Source organism: Pseudonaja textilis, chromosome 11 (assembly GCF_049901715.1).
Source record: "Pseudonaja textilis isolate UNSWEBS1 chromosome 11, rPseTex1.2, whole genome shotgun sequence".
Taxonomy (NCBI): domain Eukaryota; kingdom Metazoa; phylum Chordata; class Lepidosauria; order Squamata; family Elapidae; genus Pseudonaja; species Pseudonaja textilis.
Window position 1 is genome coordinate 3264307 of NC_142000.1, and position 21201 is coordinate 3285507.

At 47.3% G+C, this 21201-nt stretch overlaps 1 protein-coding gene across 1 annotated transcript in view; it reads left to right on the top strand.

Moving 5' to 3' along the window:
* ZNRF1 (zinc and ring finger 1) overlaps positions 1-18817 on the top strand; it is a 45320-nt gene extending 26503 nt beyond the window's left edge. Inside the window, 4 exon segments of the mRNA XM_026714326.2 lie at positions 11554-11649; positions 13393-13498; positions 13645-13732; positions 17608-18817. Coding sequence (XP_026570111.2) covers positions 11554-11649; positions 13393-13498; positions 13645-13702 — 260 coding nt within the window. The 3' untranslated portion in view covers positions 13703-13732; positions 17608-18817.
* Positions 18818-21201: the final 2384 nt, after the last annotated feature.

Below are 21201 nucleotides of genomic sequence, written 5' to 3' on the forward strand. Positions count from 1 at the left end.
CCACACATCTTAAAGTTGACAAGGTTGGAGACCCCTGCCTTAAAAGACCTACTGACTGCTCCATGGTACCTGGCGTGCCTATCTATCTATCTATCTATCTATCTATCTATCTATCTATCTATTTCTTACTTACTTACTTACTTACTTACTTACCAACCCCAGGCTGCCATATGTTTCATGTCTCCTGCTAATCCTGCCCATGGTCTCCAGTTGGTACCATTCTTTTCTTTCCTTTTTATTTTTTTTAAGATTATTTTTGACTGCGCAACTGGACTTAGGCACAGACTGAAGTTATAAAAATAGAGTTTGCCTGGTTGCTGGGCGATGGGAAAGCTTTGCTCCTGGTTGCCCAGGTAAAAGTCTATGCCACTTGACAAACAGGTCTCCCTCCCTTTGCTGCTCAGTCTTGTTTTGGGTGGTTGGCAAGCCTTTTCGACGGTCTGCGATTGCTGTGTTGGATGGATCAACCTGGACAAGCTCCCAGGTGGAATTCTCTAGGCCAGGGGTGTCAAGCTGCATCCAGCCCACGGGGTGCTTAGATCTGGCCTGCAGGACTGCCCTGGAAACAGCCATGGACTGGCCCACGGTGCCTCTGCCAGTGAAAACGGAGCTTGGCAGGGCCTCACGCAGCCCTCCCGGGCTCCGTTTTCGGTCGTGACGACCCCCTGCAGTCCTCTGCTGGTGAAAACGGAGCTTGGGGCGGCGGCAGCGCTTTGGCTGGCAGAGGGCTGCAGGAGGCGATCGTGGCCAAAAACAGGGAGGGGGGGCACACGTGGGGGGGCCTGGGCTCCGTTTTCGCTGGCAGAAGGCTAGCAAAACAAACTAAAAACAAAACAAAAAGAAAAGTGTTTCCCCTTTTGCATTTGAGCATGCAAGATGAGACAGGAAAGGAGAAAGGGAAAGAAGAAAGATGAAGAAAAAGATGGGAAGAGAGCGAGGAAGGAAAAATAAGGAGAGAGGAAGGAAGAAGAAAGGAGAAGGAAGAGGGAAGGAAAAGTGTAGAATATAGAATTCTTTATTGGCCAAGTGTGATTGGACACACAAGGAATTTGCCTTGGTGCAAATGCTCTCAGTGTACGTGGAAGGAAGGAAGGAAGGAAGGAAGGAAGGAAGAAGGAAGGAAGGAAGGAAGGAAGGAAGGAAGGAAGGATATAATGAGAGTGAAGGAGGGTCTCAAGTGTCTTAGCGCTTGGCCGCCACAGGTGCCCCCGACACGAGTGACATTGAGCTGGCCGCGCCCCTCCCCCCAGGTCAAACACAACCCTGATGCAGCCCTCAATTAAATCGAGTTTAACACCCTGCTCTATACCAGAGGTCTCCAACCGTGGCCACTTTAAGACTTGTGGACTTCAACTCCCAGAGTTCCTCAGGCAGCTTTGCTGGCTGAGAAACTCTGGGAGTTAAAGTCTACAAGTCTTAAAGTTGCCAAGGTTGGAGACCCCTGCTCTAGGCTGTATCATCCCCCGGGAAAACAGCCATCCCAGCTGGATGAGAGTCCACAACTAAAAACAGTACCCCAACTACAAAGCCTTCTTTGAAATAACTGCAATCAGTATATATGGGCGCTCATTTCTGGAATGCCAGCCCATCCATGCTACTAAGATGGCCCCTTATTGATTTACGGATTTATAAATCCATGGAAGCATTTTAGCTTGTCTCTTAGATGCACACAAAAATTCCCGATTTAATTCGCTGAACTTCACTGTCGGTCAAAGTTTATTTTGGTCAAAGATCAGCATGGAACAAAACAAGAAACTGTTCGAAAGTGAAAGAAGAGGACCAAATATATAACATCAAGCCAAAGGAATAATACTTTTACTGCTATCATTACCAGTGTAAGCTACATCCCTAGAACTAAGAAAGATACTATTTGTCTAAAACCAAGCATAAATCTAATATTCCAAGATAGATGTAGGATAAAATAAAATAATCTATGAGTATATACTTACTTAATATTGAACTGTGGTTCAATAGTTATGCATGGTTATAATATATTAAGGAATTAAGATTAAGATATTAAGATTAGACAATTTAAATCTTAATTGAACTTGCCAACATCCAGAATTTGCTGACATTGTAGTGTGTCTTCCTTGATTTTACTTCTCCCTTCCTTCCTTCCTCCCTTCCTCCCTCCCTCCCTCCCTCCCTCCCCTCTGCCCATCTCATTTTACATTATTCTAGGCACCTTACAATAAAATGTAAATATAAATACTAAAATGCATGATAGCCAGGCATTATCCAGCCAATCAGCAGTGTCACCAGGAGACAGGCACTATGCTGACTTTATAAATGACGTAGCTGTTGAAGACTAGATGCTGAAGAATTATAAAATTTGATATAATGCTGGTGGTAGCTGAAAAATAAATGTCCATTCTTGGCTTAGGGACATGTATTTCTGTGCTTTATTGAGGTATTAGATGTATATCTTACCTTTTCCCAAGAGTTAAGGGTGGCTTACCTGGAGTTTATTTCGTATTCACACTTGCACTCCTGTGAGATAGATTGAGCCAGGGGCTGTGCGAAAGACACCTAGTGGGCTTCCATGGTCAGTCCTAATCCTGGTTTCTCTCTGGTTCCTTGCACAAGAGCACCAGATAACTGAAGAATGAATTGACCAAGGGGCAAAGGCTTTAAGGAGTAAGCAAAAGACATATTTATGGCAGTGTGGCATGGAGAGCGACAGATGTGGTGTTATTAATTATAATGTGGAACATGTTTGAATATTAGTAGCTCAGGTTGGTAGTGAGGCTGTTGGTTTGAGCTCCAAGGTTTTGTCACCATTCGAGGAGACATTGTCAGTGTGTTTTGAATTGTGCTCTTCTGTACAGACTGACTGACGATGTCTCCTCCAATGGTGACGAAACGTTTGCAACCAAACTGTCAAGCTCGGAGCTCGGAAACTAACAGCATAAATGCAGAATATTGAGTTATTTGGGGTTGATGTATTGCATTGGAAGTTTAAAACTTTGGAGGTTTAAAAACTTTACAAATCAATACATCCAAAGTTCTGCGGTACGGATCCGTTCCTATATTGGAGAGTGACAAAAACAGTGAGACGTTGTTGTTTTGTATCACACCATTAGTTGCACTTCATTTTTCAAGGAGAATATTTTGGGGGGTTTACTCTTCCTCAAACCAACCTTATTTGGAGGAAAGGAGTCCAGATTTTTCTCATTGGTTTTTCTAGGTGAAAGCCTTTTGATGCTACCAGTCAAAAACCGTTGTTCAACTCTTCTTCCTAGTTTGTTTGTTCTTCTTTTGGGAAAGAAAACATGAAAAAGTAGCACTGAAAAGATAGACAAAGTCCCTTAGATCAAGGGTCTCCAACCTTGGCAACTTTAAGACTTGTGGACTTCAACTCCCAGAATTCTCCAGCCAGCTTTGCTGGGAGTTGAAGTCCATAAGTCTTAAAGTTGCCAAGGTTGGAGATCCCTGCCTTAGATCAGTGTTGCTCAACCGCCTCAGTTTTAACATGCATGAGACTTCAACTCCCAGAATTCATCAGTCAGCGTGAATTTCTAGGAAATTTGAAGTCGAAACACACACATTTTAAAACTTGTTGGCTGAGGAATTGTGGGAGTTGAAGTCCACACATCTTAAAGTTGCTGAAGTTTAAAAAAAAAACCCTCTCCGCCTTACAACATCCTGCATTTTGAGAAGCACGTCTTAAAAGGCCTTTTGATAAGCAATTCGGTGGCTCATCCTGAGACAGCCCCTTCTATCACCTCGGTCTTTCTTTTAACGAGGTTGGGCTGTCTTCTCAGGCAATGGCTTTCTACTTTCTCACTTTTTATCTCTTGCAACGTATCAATTACTGCAAGGAAAGGCGGCACCATAATCTTTGCACGAGCCCCCTTCAGTTCTGAAGCAGGCTGAGCTGGAATCTTTTCCAAAGGCAATTGCTGCTGTTGTAGGCATACTTAATGAATTTGCAGAAGACACAGAGCTGAGAGCTAATATTTTAGGAGACGGGAGAAGAAATTCAAGACGATTCCGATCTCTTAGAAAAGATAACAGAATGAAGTTGAAGAGCGACAAATACAAAAGATTCCATTTTTGCAAAGGGAAGGAAATGCACAGGTCGAGGCACAGACCTTACAAATAACAGAATAACAGAGTTGGAAGGGACCTTGGAGGTCATCTAGTCCAGTGGACAACAACCAGTGGGCCTGGGGCCACTGGTGGTCCATGAGAAAATGTTGGTGGTTCACAGAGAAATGTCAACCCCAAAGCAATTAATCCAGGCTGCGTGGGAATACAAGGCTGCGCCTCCCACATGGCCTGTGGGAACACAAGGCTTGCGTTGCTTACATTGCGAACAACACGGGGTAGTGAAGGGAGGGAGGAAAGGCCGGCGGGGATCTTGCCCCACTCGCCCCACACGCCTGGCCTGGCCACCGGGCTACTTCTTTCCGCTTCTTTCTTCTGCTTTTGGCTGCACGCAAGGAAAGCCGCAAAGGTCTTTCTTTCCCTCCCCCAAAACTCCGCCAGAAATGAGTCTTTGGGACCCTGCAAGGCCTCCTGCTCCAAGAGGCTGCGCCAGAGCAACAAGTCTCACAAAGACTCATTTTTTGGCAGAGTTTGGGGGAGAGAAAGAAAGACTTCTGCAGCTTTCCTTGGGTGTAACTCAAAAAAACATCTGGAGCACCATTTGAATCCCATCGACGTTGACAAAATCCCCATCAGTCAATTGCAAAAGCCGCTCTCCTCAGAACAGCTTACGTCCTGCACTGATAACCTTTAATATAATCAGAGAACAGCCTCTGCCTATCTCAGGTCCTTGGGAAGAACTCAGTAAGGTAGATAAGGATGCCAAGTGCTGACTGTGTGACCAACCATAACAATAATAGTCACAATTGTGCTGTCTGGGAGTGCAGTGAAGTATATCTTCAGCAAGAACAGGCCTTCTTTTTCTTCCCTTGCAAACGTCATCCCCCTCCTTTGCTTGGTGTCCAAGGACAAGGTGTAAAAAAATGCTGCAAAGCAGGTTCTGCTGCCGTAAACCTTCTGCTCCAGGGGAGAATTACTTGGCTGGATTGGAAGAGAAACAACCCGGCAGCGTAAGAACCACCCTAAAAAGTTACTGGAAGGAGGAGCCCTGATTAATAAGGGCAAAATAACCTCAAGGGTTCGATCTGGGAGCAAGCATCATGCACGGAAGGGTCCCGCATCACAGTCCTGGGATTAAATGCTCCTGTAACAAAATCCTTGGTTCATTTTGGCCAGTCCCTTCATCCTGCAGACATCCTTAGTTGCTGGGAACTGAAAATCCTGAAGCCGAAACACCAAACCTGCTGTACAGCCACGAGAAGCACAACTCTATCGCTGAGCAGTCTTGTTGGGGCAGATTAACAGAGTTGGAAGGGACCTTGTAGATCATCTAGTCCAACCCCCTGCCCAAGCGGACCCTATACCATTTCTGACAGATGGCGGTCCAATCTATTTTTGAAAGCCTCCAGGGATGAAGCTCCCACAACTTCCAAAGGCAGCTTCCGTTCCATGGGTTGAATGCTCTCCCTGTCAAGAAAATTCCTCCTTATTTCCAGGTTGAATCTCTCCTCGTTCAGTTTCCATCCATTATTCCTTGTCTGCCCTTCGGGGGCTTTGGAAAATAGTTCGAAATGGTTACAAGTCTGGATGTGTCAGAACCTTTTAAGACCGAAACTCATCCTTTCTGTCTTCATATGAACAGGGAGTGGGGAGGGGGTGCCCGAAACATTCTCATAAGTCTTTATCTTGGTCAGGATCCAAGCCATCTTCGCCTGATCATTGCCTTGGTAATGGGATCTTCTCTCTGTCCTTTAAGACTACCTGCTGTACTCCCCACCATTGGACCAGATGGTTCAAATTCAAAGAAAGCATGTTGAGCTGGAAATGGTAACAGATAATCAGAGTTGGAAGGGACCTTGTAGGTCATCTGGTCCAACCTGCTGCCCAAGCAGGAGACCCCTCCACCATTCCTGACAGATGGGAGTCTAGTCTCTTCTTGAAACCTTCCAGGGATGAAGCTCCCACAACTTCCGAAGGCAACTCCTGTTCTATCGGTTAATGGTTCTCACTGTCAGAAAATTCCTCCTTATTTCCAGGTTGAATCTCTCCCTTGTTCAGTTTCCATCCATTATTCCTTGTCTGGCCTTCAGGTGCCTTGGAAAACAGCTTGACCCCTTCTTCCTCTCTGTGGCAGCCCCTCAAATATTGGAAGACTGCATGTCCCCCCTGGTCTTTCTCCCTAGACTAGCCAGGCCCAGTTCTTGCAACTGGTCATCGTATGTTTTAGCCTCCAGTCCCCTAATCATCCTGGTTGCTCTTCTCTGCACTCTTTCTAGAGTCTCAACATCTTTTTTAGTGTGTGGTGAACAAAACTGGATGCAGTACTCTAGTTGTGGTCTTACTAAGGCTTTATAGAGTGGTATTAGTACCTCCCTTGATCTCGATTGTATCCCTCTGTTAATACAATTTAGGATTGCATTAGCTTTTTTGGCTGCTGCTGCACATGGCTGGCTCCTATTTAGCTGGTTGTCCACTAAGTCTCCAAGATCCCTCTCACGGTCACTGTTATTAAGCCTGGTTTCACTCAGTCTAGATGTGTCCTTTTGGTTTTTCTTGCCTAAGTGTAAGACTTTACTTTTCTCTACATTGAATTTTATTTTCTTAGATAGGACCCAGGGTTCCTGAAGGACATGTTGATTTTCCTTTTGGTGGAAGCGGACCTGGACCTGTTCCTGGGTTTCGGTGGACAGAGCCTCCCCCTTAGGCTGCGTCTTCCCTTCCCAGTCTGGTCTCCAGTCGAGAGCCTGACTGGCAGCCTTGACCTCTGCCAGATGAGCTGGCCAACTTTTCATAGTTGGGGAAGAGATGCCAGCCACGGTTCCCAGCCCAGGATGATGGCTCTTTGGGGAAAAGCATGACCGAAGGCCAAATACACTTGGATGGTAGCAGAAAGTCACTTTTGCTTTCAGTCTGACTGGATCCCTCTCTTCTTTTCCAGAGACACCTTCCCAGGTTGGAACAGCCACATTCGGCACCGAATAAAGGGACTTGCACTTACAACCATTGTGGCATGCACCAAAGACATTTAAACAGAATTTGGGTGCATGGCAGCCAGCAAGTACTTAGGATGCTTGCAGAATCCCGAATTCCTGGAATTGCCGTTTGTGACTGTTTGTCCTGCCCTTGTTGGAGTCTGATTCTGAGGGGGAGATTGAGCAGCTGACAGGGAGTGAGAGTGTGGCTCCAGTGGCTGTGGGGGAAATGGGGGAAGAGCACAGTCCGGCTGGGCATTCAGAGGAAGACCCAGGGCCATCCCCTCTTCATCCTACGGCATGCAGGGAGGAACAGAGAAGGGAGCAACATGGCTTAAGGGAGAGAAAACGGTCCTGATCCCTTTCATTAGTTGTAGCTGGGAAAACAGGATATAAGTGGGGCATTTGCACACAGCTCCTTGCTGGAATCAAAGAGTACATTATCTTTGTCGTGTCTTCTGAACTATGGGTGCTGCTTTATCTGTTGGAAGTCTGCAATTTATCATCCTGGCCTGCCGTGTTAATTACTTCAGCGTGTTTTGTGTTGTTGTTTATTTCTAATTATCTTTACTTTGGGTTCGGACTGCGTTTCTTTCCTTTGCAGACTATTTTTGGAAGAGTTTGATATCCATCCGAGGATAATCGGACATTGGGGGCCAAGTTAGAGGCATTAAAGGGAATGTATTCTACTTTTGTGACTTTGTTATTTTTGTGTCACACCCCGGGTCATCACACTGTTCCTGGGGGCATCCAACAAGCAAAGTCAATGCTTAACAACTGCAGTGATTCACTTAAAACCCAAAGATTACCCCCCAAAGATTGCTAAATCGGGCGCGACTCACTTAACAACCTCCATGCTTAGCCATGGAATCTCTTGTTGTCTCAAGTCGAGGACTAACACTGCTGTGAAGAAAACTGCATAATCTGAGCCTTGCTTGTCTGGCTAATGCAGGGGTGTCAGACTCAATTTCATCGAGGCCGCATCAGGGTTGTGTTTGAGCTCAGGGCGCTGGGTGGCTTGGCTGGGACGGGATGGGGTGTGGTTCCATTTTTGGCTTGGATGGCCTCCTGCGCCCAAGCTCCATTTTTGGTGGCAGAAGGCGGCGGGAGGCTATTTTGGCTGAAAACAGAACTGAGGGGGCCATGCATGGTCCTCCTGAACCCCATTTTCACTGACACGAGGCTGCAGGAGGCTGTCATCAGGGGTGGGATTCTACAGGTTCGTGCCTATTCACTTAAACCGGTTGTTAACATTCTAAGCAGTTCGGAGAACCGGTTGTTAGAAGAAATTACTGGTCTAATCCTGTAAGGAAGGCAGGAAGGAAACACTCTGGTGTTGCTTACAGAAACTGCCTCTCTGTTAACCCTTTTTATAGTCTGGGCAAGACTAGACTTCCTCCTGTGTCTGGAGTTTTTTTCCCCTCCTTTGCTGGTACTTTGCTTGTGTGGAGTGACCATTCAAAGTTACAATGGCACTGAAAAAAGTGACTTATGACTGTTTTTCACAGTTATGACTGTTGCAGCATCCCCACAGTCACGAGAGGCCATGTGAGGAGATGCATGCCTCGATGTGAGTGATGTTGAGTTGGCCACGCCCAGCCAGTCACATGACCACCAAGCCACACCCACCAACTAAGCCACAGAATCAGTTGTTAAAAAAATTGAATCCCACCCCTGGCTGTCATGGCTGACAAACACAGCATGGGGGGGCCGCGTGCAGCCCTCCTGAGCTCCGTTTTCGCTGGCAGGAGACACCATGAGCCGGTCCTTCACTGTTTCCAGGATGGCCCCGTGGGCTGGACCCAACCCGCTGGCCTGGATTTTGACACCCCTGGGCTAATAGAATATTCTGGCTTTGCTCACGATTGAGCCTTAAATGCCGAACCCAAAGATACGTGCCTAATAAGTTTAGTTTAGTTTTGCTTAGTTTTACTTTATTGTCATTGCACCCCATACAACGAAATCAAACACCATCTTCAGTGCACATCATGACCATGAAAATAAACACAAACACACATCCTTCACATTCTATGCATTGAATTGAAAACCCCTGATATTGCATCAATATTGCACTATTTACAGTAGAATTCAACAGAGCTCCTGCCCTGGGATAGAAGCTGTTTTTCAGCCTATTTGTCCTTGTTTTTATTGTCCTGTACTGTCTGCCAGATGTTAATAGTTCAAAAAAAGGGGGTTCCCAGGATGAGATGGATCTTTGAGGGTGTTTTGAACTTTCCTAAGGCAGCGGGAGCTCTAAAGCTCTTCCAAAGAGGGGAGAGGGCAACCCATGATCTTCTGGGCAATGACATTAACTCTCTGGAGTGTCCCCCTATCTGCCACTGTGTAATTGGCAAACCATACAGGGGTTCAGTATGTTAAAAGGCTCTCTATGGTGCAGCGGGAGAAAGTCACCAGCAGTTTTCCATTCAGTTGTTGTTTCCTGAGAAGCCTCAAGTAGTATAATCTCTGCTGGGCCCTTTTGACCAGGGCTGCAATGTGGGCCCCCCAGGTCAGGTTCTCTTTTAGGGGGGAGTAACAGCATTTCCACTTAAGACATGTGAGAGCCTTCACTGCAGAGGGCGGAAAGCATTTCTCTCTCTCTCTCTCTCTCTCTCTCTCTCTCTCTCTCTCTCTCTCTCACACACACACACACACACACACACACACACCATGAGCATTGTTTGTGCTTCCATTCTTTGAAATCCTAGCCAGGATTATTCAGATCAGGCTGTTTGACATATGCGATATAATATCCGTTTAACAGCGTCTTTAGCATGAGCTATGGAATCCGCTGTAATTGGGTTATAATTCACATGGGGGGGCGGGGGGGGGGCTAAGCCCTAAGGAGACGGCAGCTGTGGCCAAGCCCTTAATATTTTAAGCAGGTGCTGGGCCCACCCGAAGGGTGGAGAGAGGGCTAAGCTTTTGTTTGTTTGTTATATTCTATTTTTCTGGTCCGTGCAGCCCGCAGCAGCCCTTGCAAAAAATAAATATTGCAACCTCCTGCTTTCTGAATCTCAGTTGTCTCACACGGTTTATATGAAACTTGAGTAATTTTCGGCACGTCATCTTACATAAGAATTGTAAAAAAAAAAAAAAAATCCCAGCTCCCTTTGCACCACTTATCGTTGAATCTGCCCCTCCTTCAGGAGAGCAGCTGGGAGGCCGTTCTCTTTCCCCTCCCCAAAAGAGGCTGCCTTTGCAGACACGCAGAAATTAAACATTTCCCTTCGCACGAAACGCTCGAAAGGACCTGGATTTTGAAAGCCGGTAGAACCCAGTCCTTTCATTTTTATTTTTATTTTATTTTATAAAGGCAGTAAAATCACTCTAGGTGTAGGGACAGTGTAAAATATTAATACAGGATAAATAATGGAACAATTAAAGATAATAGCACAGAGTTTTCTTTCTCCCCCCCACCTATTTCTTTTTTCTCTTCCTATTTTTCTTTCTTTCGTTCTTTCTCTCCCTTCCTTTTCTTTCTTTCTTGCACTTTCTTTCTCTCTTTCTTTCTCTACCTTCCTAACTTTCTTGCTTTCTTTCTTTCCCTTCCTCTTTCTTTCTTTCTTTCTTTCTTTCTTTCTTTCTTTCTTTCTTTCTTTCTTTCTTTCTCTCCCTTTCTCTTTTTCTTTCTCTCTTTCTTTCTCTTCTTTCCTCTTACTTTCTCTTTCTGTCCACTCCTCTTTCTTTCTCTCTTTCTTTCTCTCCCTTCCTCTTTCTTTCTTTCTTTTTCTTTTTTTTGCTCCTTTCAGATTTTACCGTACAACGTTAATCCTTGGACAAAATGTCACCTCAGATCATGGAAGTAAAAGCGGCATTTAAAAAAACACAAACAAAAAGTTTTTCTCTTGTGTGCAGTTTTGTCTCTCTGAGCATTTGGTGGTTTTTTTTTTTTTTGTCACGCTCAACTTTGCAACTGTTTTGTTCCATTTAACACAGCGGTGTGTGTGTGTGTGTGCGCAGGAATGACCGGTTGCCTCCAGGAATTCATCACTGGGCTATGAAAAATCCGCTTTGGCCTCCTTGTAGGAAGTTATATTTAGTGGCCCTTCGAAGTTACACTGGCGCTGAGAAAAAAAGGGACTTGCAACGGTTTTCCACCCTTACGACCGTTGCAGCCTCCCTATGATCGTAGGATCAGAACATTTGGACACTGAGCAATGGTTCATTTTTTGGACGGTCGCCGTGTCCCGGGGTTGTATGCTCCCCTTCTGACCAGCAGAGTCAAGGAGGGGAAAACCAGATTCATTTAACAACTGCAGTGATTCGCTTAACAACCATAGCAAGAAAAGGTCCTCAAACGGGGCAAAAGGCACTTGAGAGATGTCCCACAACAACATAAAAGTTTGGTCTCAGTTGCAGTCGTAAGTGAGGAACGGCCTGCATACCCACATGCCGGTATATACCTGCACCTGTCCATATACATGTCAGCCTCTTCCCACCAAACCGCTCTGCACCTGGATGGGGACGATGAGGCTGCCCGCTAACCTGCTTCCTCTCTTTCCCCCCCCCCCCAAACCCTCTTTTCCAGGTTTCAAGTGCCCCGTTTGCTCCAAATCAGTGGCTTCTGATGAAATGGAAATGCACTTTATCATGTGTCTGAGCAAACCCCGCCTCTCCTATAACGGTGAGTTCTTCCTTGTGCGTGGCATGAGCCACAACCTGGCACGCTGGTCCAGAAAGGCCGGGCCTGGGGTGAGGCAGGGAGAGAAAGGGGCAGGAGAAGCCCCGTTTCCACCCCCGGGTGAAGAACAACGAAGGCCGCCTTCCTTCCGTTTTCCAGAAGGCGATTGTTTTGAGTCGCTGCTTCTCTGCTGGGCGCCAACTTCAATTCTTGCCATGCCAGCCAGCACCCCCCCCTCCTCTCCCCACCCCCCCCCCGGGCAAGACGAGCTGTCCATTGGTGGCTCCTCTGGCAGGGAGGGGAGGGGACTGCCAGCCTGGCCTTGCGCTGGACAAAGCCAGCCCTGCCCTCTGGCTGCCCCGTGCCAGGCAGAAGGATACTGAGGAGAACGGGCACGAGAGGACTCTGCTGCCATCTAGGGAGGGGCCTGGGATGCAGCAGCCCACTCTGGAAGAGTTGGGGGAGGGAAGAGCCCGGGGGCGGGTGGGGGTGAGCCGCTCCTCCTTGTGCCCGTCCTCCTCAGTATCCTTCTGCCTGGCACGGGCAGCCAGAGGGCAGGGCTGGCTTTGTCCAGCGCAACCGCCGCCGTTGGTGTCTCAGGCAGCTGGCCAGCTCCCCGGGAGGAGGGGCCCTGGTGGGCGGGCAGGGAGATAGCTGCTCCAGCAACAGTGCCAGCCCGTGCCAGCCCTGCAGCGTGCCGTTGTCCTGCCCAGCCAGGTCGAGATAGCAGAGATGGCACCAGGCAGCCCCCCCGCCCCCCCCCAGTGGAGCCAGGGCAGCAGCGTGGCCTGGTGCTGCAAGCCAGAGCGGTCTGCCCAGCCTCCGTCGGAGGGACGGTGCCAACCGAGCCAGCTGGGATGCAGCCGGGCCTGGCTTGCTTGCTATCAGGGAGGCCCCTTTCCTCCTCCTTCTCCCCCCACTCTCAGCTCGGTGTGCGTCTGACATGCCCCTGCTTGAGGTTGTCTCGGGTCAAGCGCTGGGGGAGGGAGAAGGAGGGGCGGATCAGTGCTAGCAAACACACACACACACACCCCGCACTTAAGGTAGCAACTGAGGCCGCCTTCTTCCTCCTCCCAATTGCTATCCCCATTTCGGGCTTATTTGTGGAGCTGCAAGCCAAGTTGGGCTTCCTTTGGGCAGGGAACAGGTGCTGCATCTGGTCTGCCCCAGGTGCATGGGGACTACCACGCCCAGCGTTCCCAGCCCCCAAGGATTTGGACCTGTCCTCTTTCCAAGCTCCGGGCATCCTTGGCAGGCGGGAGGGGCAATTTGGGCAAAGTCTGGATCCCTCATTCCAAGGGGGCAAGCTTGATTCCTAAGGGAACCCCCGGGGGAGCATCTTCCCTTGGTTGCCAATTCAGACATTAGGCCAAGGGGGAACTTAGTCCTGGGTTGGGGGGGGTCAAGTCTAAAGGGGGCCCCTGGTTTCGTTCTCCTGCATTCCTGGGGTTTTGGCGTCCTCCCAACTGTGGGTTTATCCTTTGGAAGTCTGCAATTTATCATCCTGTCCTGTCGTGTTAATCGCTTCAGTGTGGTTTGTGTTGGGTTTTTTTTTATTTTTAATTACCTTTACTTCGTCATTCTTGTGTCCTGCCCTGGGTCATCACAGATGTCCTGACCTGGGAGATCCTAAACGTCTCTCCCACCTGAGGTCTAGTCAAAGGGGTGTGTGGGGGCGGTGGTTGTGTGAACCCGGCTGCCCTTTTCTGACCTGGGTCACCCTGCCTTCTCTTTCTCTCCCCGCAGACGACGTGCTCACCAAGGATTCCGGCGAATGTGTCATTTGCCTAGAGGAACTTCTGCAAGGAGACACGATAGCCCGACTGCCCTGCCTCTGCATTTATCACAAGAGGTAGAGTATGAAGAGCCCCCCGCCCCCGCCCCCCACCAAAGAAGGGCTGGGTTGAGGGGCTGGGAAAGGACCCTCCCAAGGCTCCTGCAAGCAGCCCTTCCACAGCGGCCCTCACAGAAGCCTCTGCTCCCCTTTCCCTTCCGCAGCTGTATAGATTCCTGGTTTGAAGTCAACAGATCCTGCCCAGAGCACCCGTCAGATTGACCGCGGAATCATACCCGGACCTCTTCCCAGGTGAGGCAGCTAAATAGGAGCCAGCCGTGTGCAGCGGCAGCCAAAAAAGCCAATGCAACCCTAAGCTGCATTAACAGAGGGATACAATCGAGATCAAGCGAGGTACTCCATAAAGCCTTAGTTAAGACCACACCTAGAGTCCCGCATCCAGTTTTGGTCACCACACTATAAAAAAGATGTTGAGGCTCTAGAAAAAATACAGCAAAGAGCAACCAAGATGATGAGGGGACTAGAGGCTCAAACTTACAACAGACGGTTACAGGAACTGGGCCTGGCTAGTCTAGGGGAGCGAAGGACCAGGGGAGGCAGGAGAGCGGCCTTCTACTATCTTGGGCTGCCACAAAGCAGAGGCAGTCCAGCTGTTTTCCAAAGCACCCGAAGGCCAGACAAGGAATAATGGATGGAAACTGATCCAGGAGAGATTCAACCTGGAAATGAGGAGAAACTTTCTGACAGGGAGAACAATCAACCCGTGGAACAGAAGTTGCCTTCAGAAGTTGTGGGAGCTTCATCCCTGGAGGCTTTCAAGAAGAGATTAGACTGCCATCTGTCAGAAATGGTGTAGGGTCTTCTGCTTAGGCAGAGGGTTGGGCTAGATGACCTACAAGATCCCTTCCAACTCTGTTAATCTATAATCTATAACTTAATCTTGGTCTTGAATGTGCCCAGTGTAAAGAATCTCACTTCCTAAATAGAGTCCTCTGCTAAGTCCCAGTTTAACCTGAAGAAAAAGGCAGTCTGGACTAAGATGGCCGATTCATTCGAGGTCACGCTGGCTGAGAATTTGGAAAGTCTCTGTCCCAGTCGAGATAGGGAGTGCCCACTGAGTTTGGGAGGAAAAGGTTTTAGGGAATGGTGTGTTGCTTTTACGGGGCGGCGTTTGAAAGCAACCAAAATGTTTCGTGCAGGCAAAAATGGAAAGAAATGCCATTGCCCACATCATAAAGGAATTGGTTATTAACATATGAGAGGGGAAAACACCGTCTTTTAAACAGTTCTGCAGTGAGTGATTTGTCAGTAAGAATCGCAAACAGGAAATAAATTCTCAAAGCTAATATTTGTTTTGATTTTTTTCAAAACAAAACTAAGTAAGCGAAGTCCTTGAGCCAGCCTTCAGGGAAAAAAGGATGAAACCGGTTTGCCATTCCGTGTCTTCCCAGATTATCTTTTGAATTCCTGGTATGGCCCTGGTGGTTTCCCGACCAAGCTCAAATCAGTTTTGACAGCTGAGCTTTTGAGACCATTAGGGACGGCCTAACACTGCCTGTGCAGCCAGGACTTCTGAACTAAACCTTGCCCGAGTTCCCGTTTGATTCAGATGTTCTCATAAACCTTGAGACGTATTTCAACGAACCAAAATAGAAGGATTCTCCCTTGGGCCGAGTGATGCATTGTTTAATAAAAGTGTTTCTGAAACAGGATGTTTTCCAGGTTCATTCATTTCGGTGCAAGACCGTTGCCCTATCTGTTCTCATGGCATGAGCCCATTTATCTTTGCAATCCCCATAGGATTTATCCTTCTAGTATAGGGTTGAGTGGATTTTTTTTTTGTGTGTGCTTCTGTGAGGACATTCTCCCCCTGCTGATTGAAATACCTCCTGGCTTTTAATCTAATTTTACACAGCTTTTTGTGTCTCCCAGGAGGGTGGGGTGGGAGAACGTCTACTCAGCCCAGGAATTTGAGGAAGATCATAGTTGAAGGCCACTTGTAGGAAGATGTATGAAAGACTAGCTCGATACCCGTGCTTCGCTATGAAACTGTATGGTCGGGCTTAGTTTTTGGGGAGGAAAATAAGGGGGGGAAAAAAATCTGCCTCTGCCTGCCAGCATCGATCTGGCTAGCGTCCAAGTGTGTGAGAGTTGAGGGCTGTTTGGAAACTGAAACAGTATTTGCTGTTTGAGCAAGGAGCCTGGGCGTGGCTTAGCTCAACTGTTCTGTACTAAAGCTGCTTGGTGCTGTGAAACTGGAACTGAAACTCCTCTGCTCTGCTTGTGTTTTGCATTTGGAACAGATTTCTTTTCAGGTGGGAAGGGGGAGTAGAACTCCTTAGCATCAGAGCATGTTAATAATAATATAGGAAATACTCAAAATGCTCTGATGGTCATTTTGAAAAATCCTTTCTTAGTGAGCACCTAGAAGCCAAGAGGAACATACGTGCCAAGTTTCAAGTTTGTAGGCTTTACGGTTCTGGAGATTTTGTGAGGATGCGTGAGTGGCATTTCGCTTTTACATAGATTTATGACTTATGAAAGATCATAAGTCAAAGACCACTTGTAGAAGATTTAGGGTTGCGTTTCTCAAACTCTGTTGAGATAGTGGAGTTGGACTAGTAGACCTTCAAGGTCCCTTCCCTTGAGAACTTTAAGATGTATGGGCTTCAACTCCCAAAATTGCCAATCCAACATGCTGGCTGGGGCATTCTGGGAGTTGAAGTCTGTGCATCTTAAAAAGTTGTCCAGATGGGGGAAACATGGATATAGGGAAAGGTGACTTTGTTGCTGGTGGGAAACAGTTGGGACTCAAAATCCTTTTCATGTCAGTGATCGACCAAGATCTGCCTTTGACCACCCGAAGATCCTTGCAGGACCAGTTGGAAAGCCTGCCCTGCTCTGGTCAGCGTGTTTGCATAGTGGCCAGCTGAGCGCCAGTCAAAAACCTCCAATTCATCCTTCCCTGGATCTTTTTGGAAAAGGCAAATTTCCCAGGGGTGGAGAGGGGAGTCAAGAAACCCTGCAAGAAGCAGTGATGTTTATGGTTAGCGTCCTCTTCTTTATCGTCTGCTAATAATTAACCAGTGGAACAACTTGCCTTCAGAAGTTGTGGGTATTCCATTACTGGAGGTTTTTAAGAAGAGACTAGACCAGTGGTAGCTAACCTTTTTGGCCTCCTGCGCCAAAAATTGTGCACACGCTTGCGCATGCGCACTCGCGTGCCAGCACCCAGAAGGCAATGTGTGAGCTTCCCCCACGCCCCTTGCGCATGCACGAGCAATCCCCCCTGCAAACCTCTTACCTGCACTGCACCTCCCAGCTGATTTTTGGCCCGTTTGAGGCCTTTTTCGGCCTCCCAAAGGCTTGAAGGAAAACTTCTGCAGCCTTTGCAGGCTGAAAAATGGGCCCCTTTCGTCACTTCCGGTATTTCTGGAAATACAGGAAGAGATGAAATGGGCTTATTTTTCGGCCTGCAAAGGCTTTCCTCAAGCCTCTGGGAGGCCAAAAAAGGCCTCAAACAGGCTGAAAATCAACTATGAGGCGCGCGCATGCACAGTGAGGTAAGTTTGCCTGCAGCTCACCTGCCGGCGCAAATCGCTCTGCATGCCACCTGTGGCATGCGTGCCATAGGTTCGCCATCACGGGACTAGACAGCCAGTTCTCTGAAATGGTATGAGGTCTCCTGTTTTAGCAGCGGGCCGGACTAGAAGGACGTCCAAGGTCCCTTCCAGCTCTATTCCGAATTTGAATGTGGCTGGGGGAATTCTGGGAGTTGAAGTCCACATGTCTTCAAGTTGCTGGGAACCGCTTGCTCCAGATTACGCTGGAACTACGCTAGAAGCAACCTGGAATTGAGGAGAACCTGGCTAACAGGGAGGACAATTAACCAGTGGAAAAGACTTTCCTTGCAGAAGTTGTGGGTTTTCCATCCCTGGAGGTTTTTTAAAGAAGAGACTGGACAGGCACTTGTCTGAAATGGTAGAGGGTCTCCTGCCTGAGCAAGGGGCTGGACTAGAAGACCTCCAAGGTTCTTTCCAGCACTGTTATTCTTTTATTTCTTGAAAGACATAGAAATGAAACACATTGGCTTCTTTGCATAGAAGTTTTTTTGTGGGGGGGCTTTTCAGTACCAATGTTTTTTTTTTCTCTCTCTCTCTCAACAGGTCATCTCACCATCCATCCTTCTTACACACACACACACACACACGCACACACACACACTCCCAACTTCTTCCAAACCAGCTCTGGGACATCCCTGCAGCCTGGGCGTTTAGTGTTCAGTTCTGGACTTCAGAGGCAGAGAAGACAAGCGAGGCCATACCTGGAGAACCCTCCTCCAGTCCGGGCAGGGGGATGAAGAAGAGGGCCCGGGGCAGGAGCCAGTGGCCACCGGGCCCCCCTACCCCACCCCACAGCAACGCCATGATGTTCCTTTGGGCTAGAGCCGGCCAAGAGCGAAACGGAGCACGACGCACGTCGGTGCCATTCAAGGACTCTTCCTTCCTGCCCACACACAGGTCCCCTTTTTGCACGGGGAGGGGAAAAAAAAGGGGGGGTAGTTTACCCGTCCCTTTTTATTTTCTTGGAACAGCAAGGCCATTTCCCCACCCCACCCGCCTTCTTCCTTCACCCCTCCTCCCAGTCCTGAGGAGGAAGAGAAGGAGAAGAATCAGGCGTTTTCTGTGGCATTTTTCGGACGGCGGTGTTAAGTTTGTCCTTTCAAATGTTTACAAAAACAGCAACGTGGCATCAACCAACGTGCCAAGGTGATGTTTATAAGGCTGCATTCTCGGGCAGGCGGGGAGCAGAACTCCCAAGACCTTTTTCTCCCCCCACCCCTGAATTGCCAAAAATCCTTTTACTCTTTCTTCCTCCTCTTCCTCGTCCACCCCGACCTCCTCTTCCACCTCGACCTCCGTGCTGGCTTCAGGGGCTGTCCTCTTTTGCAAACCTCCTGCAGCAACAAGACCTGAGCGGGGGGTTTTTTCCCAGCCCTCTGTGGAACGCAGGACTGGCCTTTTTCTTAAAGCGACACACACACAGAGGACGCGACACACCCACCCGCCAACACCCACCCACCCACCCCTCCTGCCCTGCCAGTCCACCAATGGAGCACGAAGCGATGCCTGGCTGAGCCACAGGGTTTGCGGGTGGGGTGGGGAAAACCTCCGATGGACGGTTTTGATCCGCAGGAAAAAAGTATCTGTATTTATATAGGAAAAAAAATGAAAAAAAGAAAACAAACTTTAAAAATTACAAAAAAGGAGAAAAAAAAAACAAAAATCAAAGCTTGGGAAGGCAAGCTTCCCCTATTAGTCAAGTGTTTTGATATGGTATTCAATAATGCTCAATAAAATAGTCACTGTTATTTTATTTCCAGGTATTCTCCTTTGTCTGGTGTGGATTTGGGATGTGAGGGGGGGGACTGAGCATTTGGTGCGTTTACCACACTTCTTTTTAAACTTGGACATGTGAGTCCCTGGAAGTGGACAGGTATCGGGGGTGTAGCAATGTTTGTGAGCAATGCTCTGGTTAAGCCGCAATCTGAAAACAGGGTTTATATTAAAAAAGAAAAGAAAAGAAAATTATCTGTAATGAAATTGCGGCAGGATTTAAATTACTACAGATTGCCCATTTTAAAAATATAAACAATATCTCCACGGCCAATTGGAGACATGGATAAAGGCTCTCCAGAAAAAGAATAACATCGTAGCACAACAAAACTGGAGTTGTACCCAGCCTAATTTCTGGCTAACCACCTTACCTATTCCTACAGAAACAGCCATTTGGGAAAGCAAAACTTCCTCAGTTTGCCTCATCCGAATTTCCCAAATTCTTGGACATTCCAAGTTTGACCCATAAATGCCGGGACCATCCGAGTGTTGTTTTCCCTGCCCTCAATTCACAGCTTTTCTCAAAGTTCTGCCTCTTGATTTAAAAGGACCAAACTTTTCCAGCCACCAGTACAGCGATGGCTTCGCATACGTGACAAGGAGCATCTCTTTTTCACCTGGATGTATATTCTGGATTTGGATGGCCTGCAATATTGTGGGTGCCTGCTAAGTGGATTACATTGCCAACAGGTTGAAATTCTGCAAGATAGGGTTTTCTTAAAATAACTGGATGAAGAAACTTCAATAACCTTCACCATGCTGGTGGCCCTCCCTGATAGCTAAAAATGCAAAAGAGCTGCAAACTCTGGTAATAAAAGGAGCACAGTGGGGAAAAAAGGGCGACCAAAATTGAATATAAAGACTAATGACAACAGATGTAACAATCAGAATAAGAACTCTGATTATATTAAGAATGTTATAACAATTGTTAAATGAGATATTGGTTAAGTGAGTTTTACCCCATATTTACAATCTTTCTTTGCCACATTTGTAAAGTTGAATTGCTGCAATTGGTAAGTTAGTAACCTGGTTCAGTGAATGTGATTTCCCCATTGCTTGTCAAAAGGTTGCAAAAGGTGATCACATGACTTGGGATGCGGCAACGGCCATAAGTGTGAACCACTTGCCCAAGCATCTGGATTTTAATCATATGATCATGGGGATGCTACAAAGGTGGTAACTCTGAAAATTAGTCATGTCACCTTTTTCAGTGCCGTTATAACTGAATGGTCAAAGAACTTAGACTTATATACTGCTTCATATTATTTTACAGCCCTCTCTAAGCAGTTTACAGAGTCAGCCTCTTGCCCCCAACAGTCTGGATCTTCATTTTACCAACCTCGGAAGGATGGAAGGCTGAGTCAACCTTGAGCCTGGTGGGATTCGAACTGCCAAACTGCAGGCAGCCGGCAGCAGCAGGAGCCTGCAGTACTTCATTCTAACCGCTGCGCCACCATGGCTCTAACTATATTTTTATCTCCATTGCTTTGAATTCTTCAAAATTCTTATAATTATTTTTATTATAATTACCTATCTATCGCCTATCTTTGTAATAATAATAATTAAAAAATAAGAATTATAATAAGCATTTCAGATGATGGAGAACCTCTGCCTTTTTGAAGCGAGTATCAACTGCAAAGGAACAAGCACTCAAGAAATGGCACTTGGTAGAGGTGCCAGGAAGGCCTTGGAGAAGAAACTCAGGTGCTGTGTTGCGTCCATACCTACAAAGACCTGAATCCTGCAAGCCACTGTCCTGTATTCCCTGTGAGAGTTTGCGGAAGTGATACTTGAACCTTGAAGAAGGATAGGAAGAAAAAGTATTGACCCATTTGGGGGCTGGAGGACAACTCCTGAGAATACCATGGACAGCCAAGAAAATTAAAGTGACAGACCATCAAACAAACCCAGAGTTGTCAAGGAAAGGACCACCAAAGCAAGGTGGATAAACTTAGTTATTGCAGCAGTGGACACGATGCCTAGCTCTGGTCTAGAGTTGCCTATATGATGCCGTGGTCTGAACAGCAGGATCGAATTAAAAGATGAAGGAAGGAGACCATCAAGCAAGGAATAATAACAAGATTATTAAAAAGAGATTGGACAACCGTTTGTCTGAAATGATACAGGGCTTCCTGCTAGAGTAGGGGGTTGGACTAGAAGACCTCTTAAGGTCCCTTCCAACTCTGTCATTGTGTTAATATCAAAGGAGGATCTGGCTGAAGGATCTGACCTCCCTTATACTACTTGGAGGATCCTGAATAGGTTAAGAGTTGCAGTGCTTAAGTGTAAAAGGCACTGCAGTGCAGATAACAATACACTGTGTGAATGCAGAGACGCAGGGCCCAGCCCACCTGCTGGTATGTC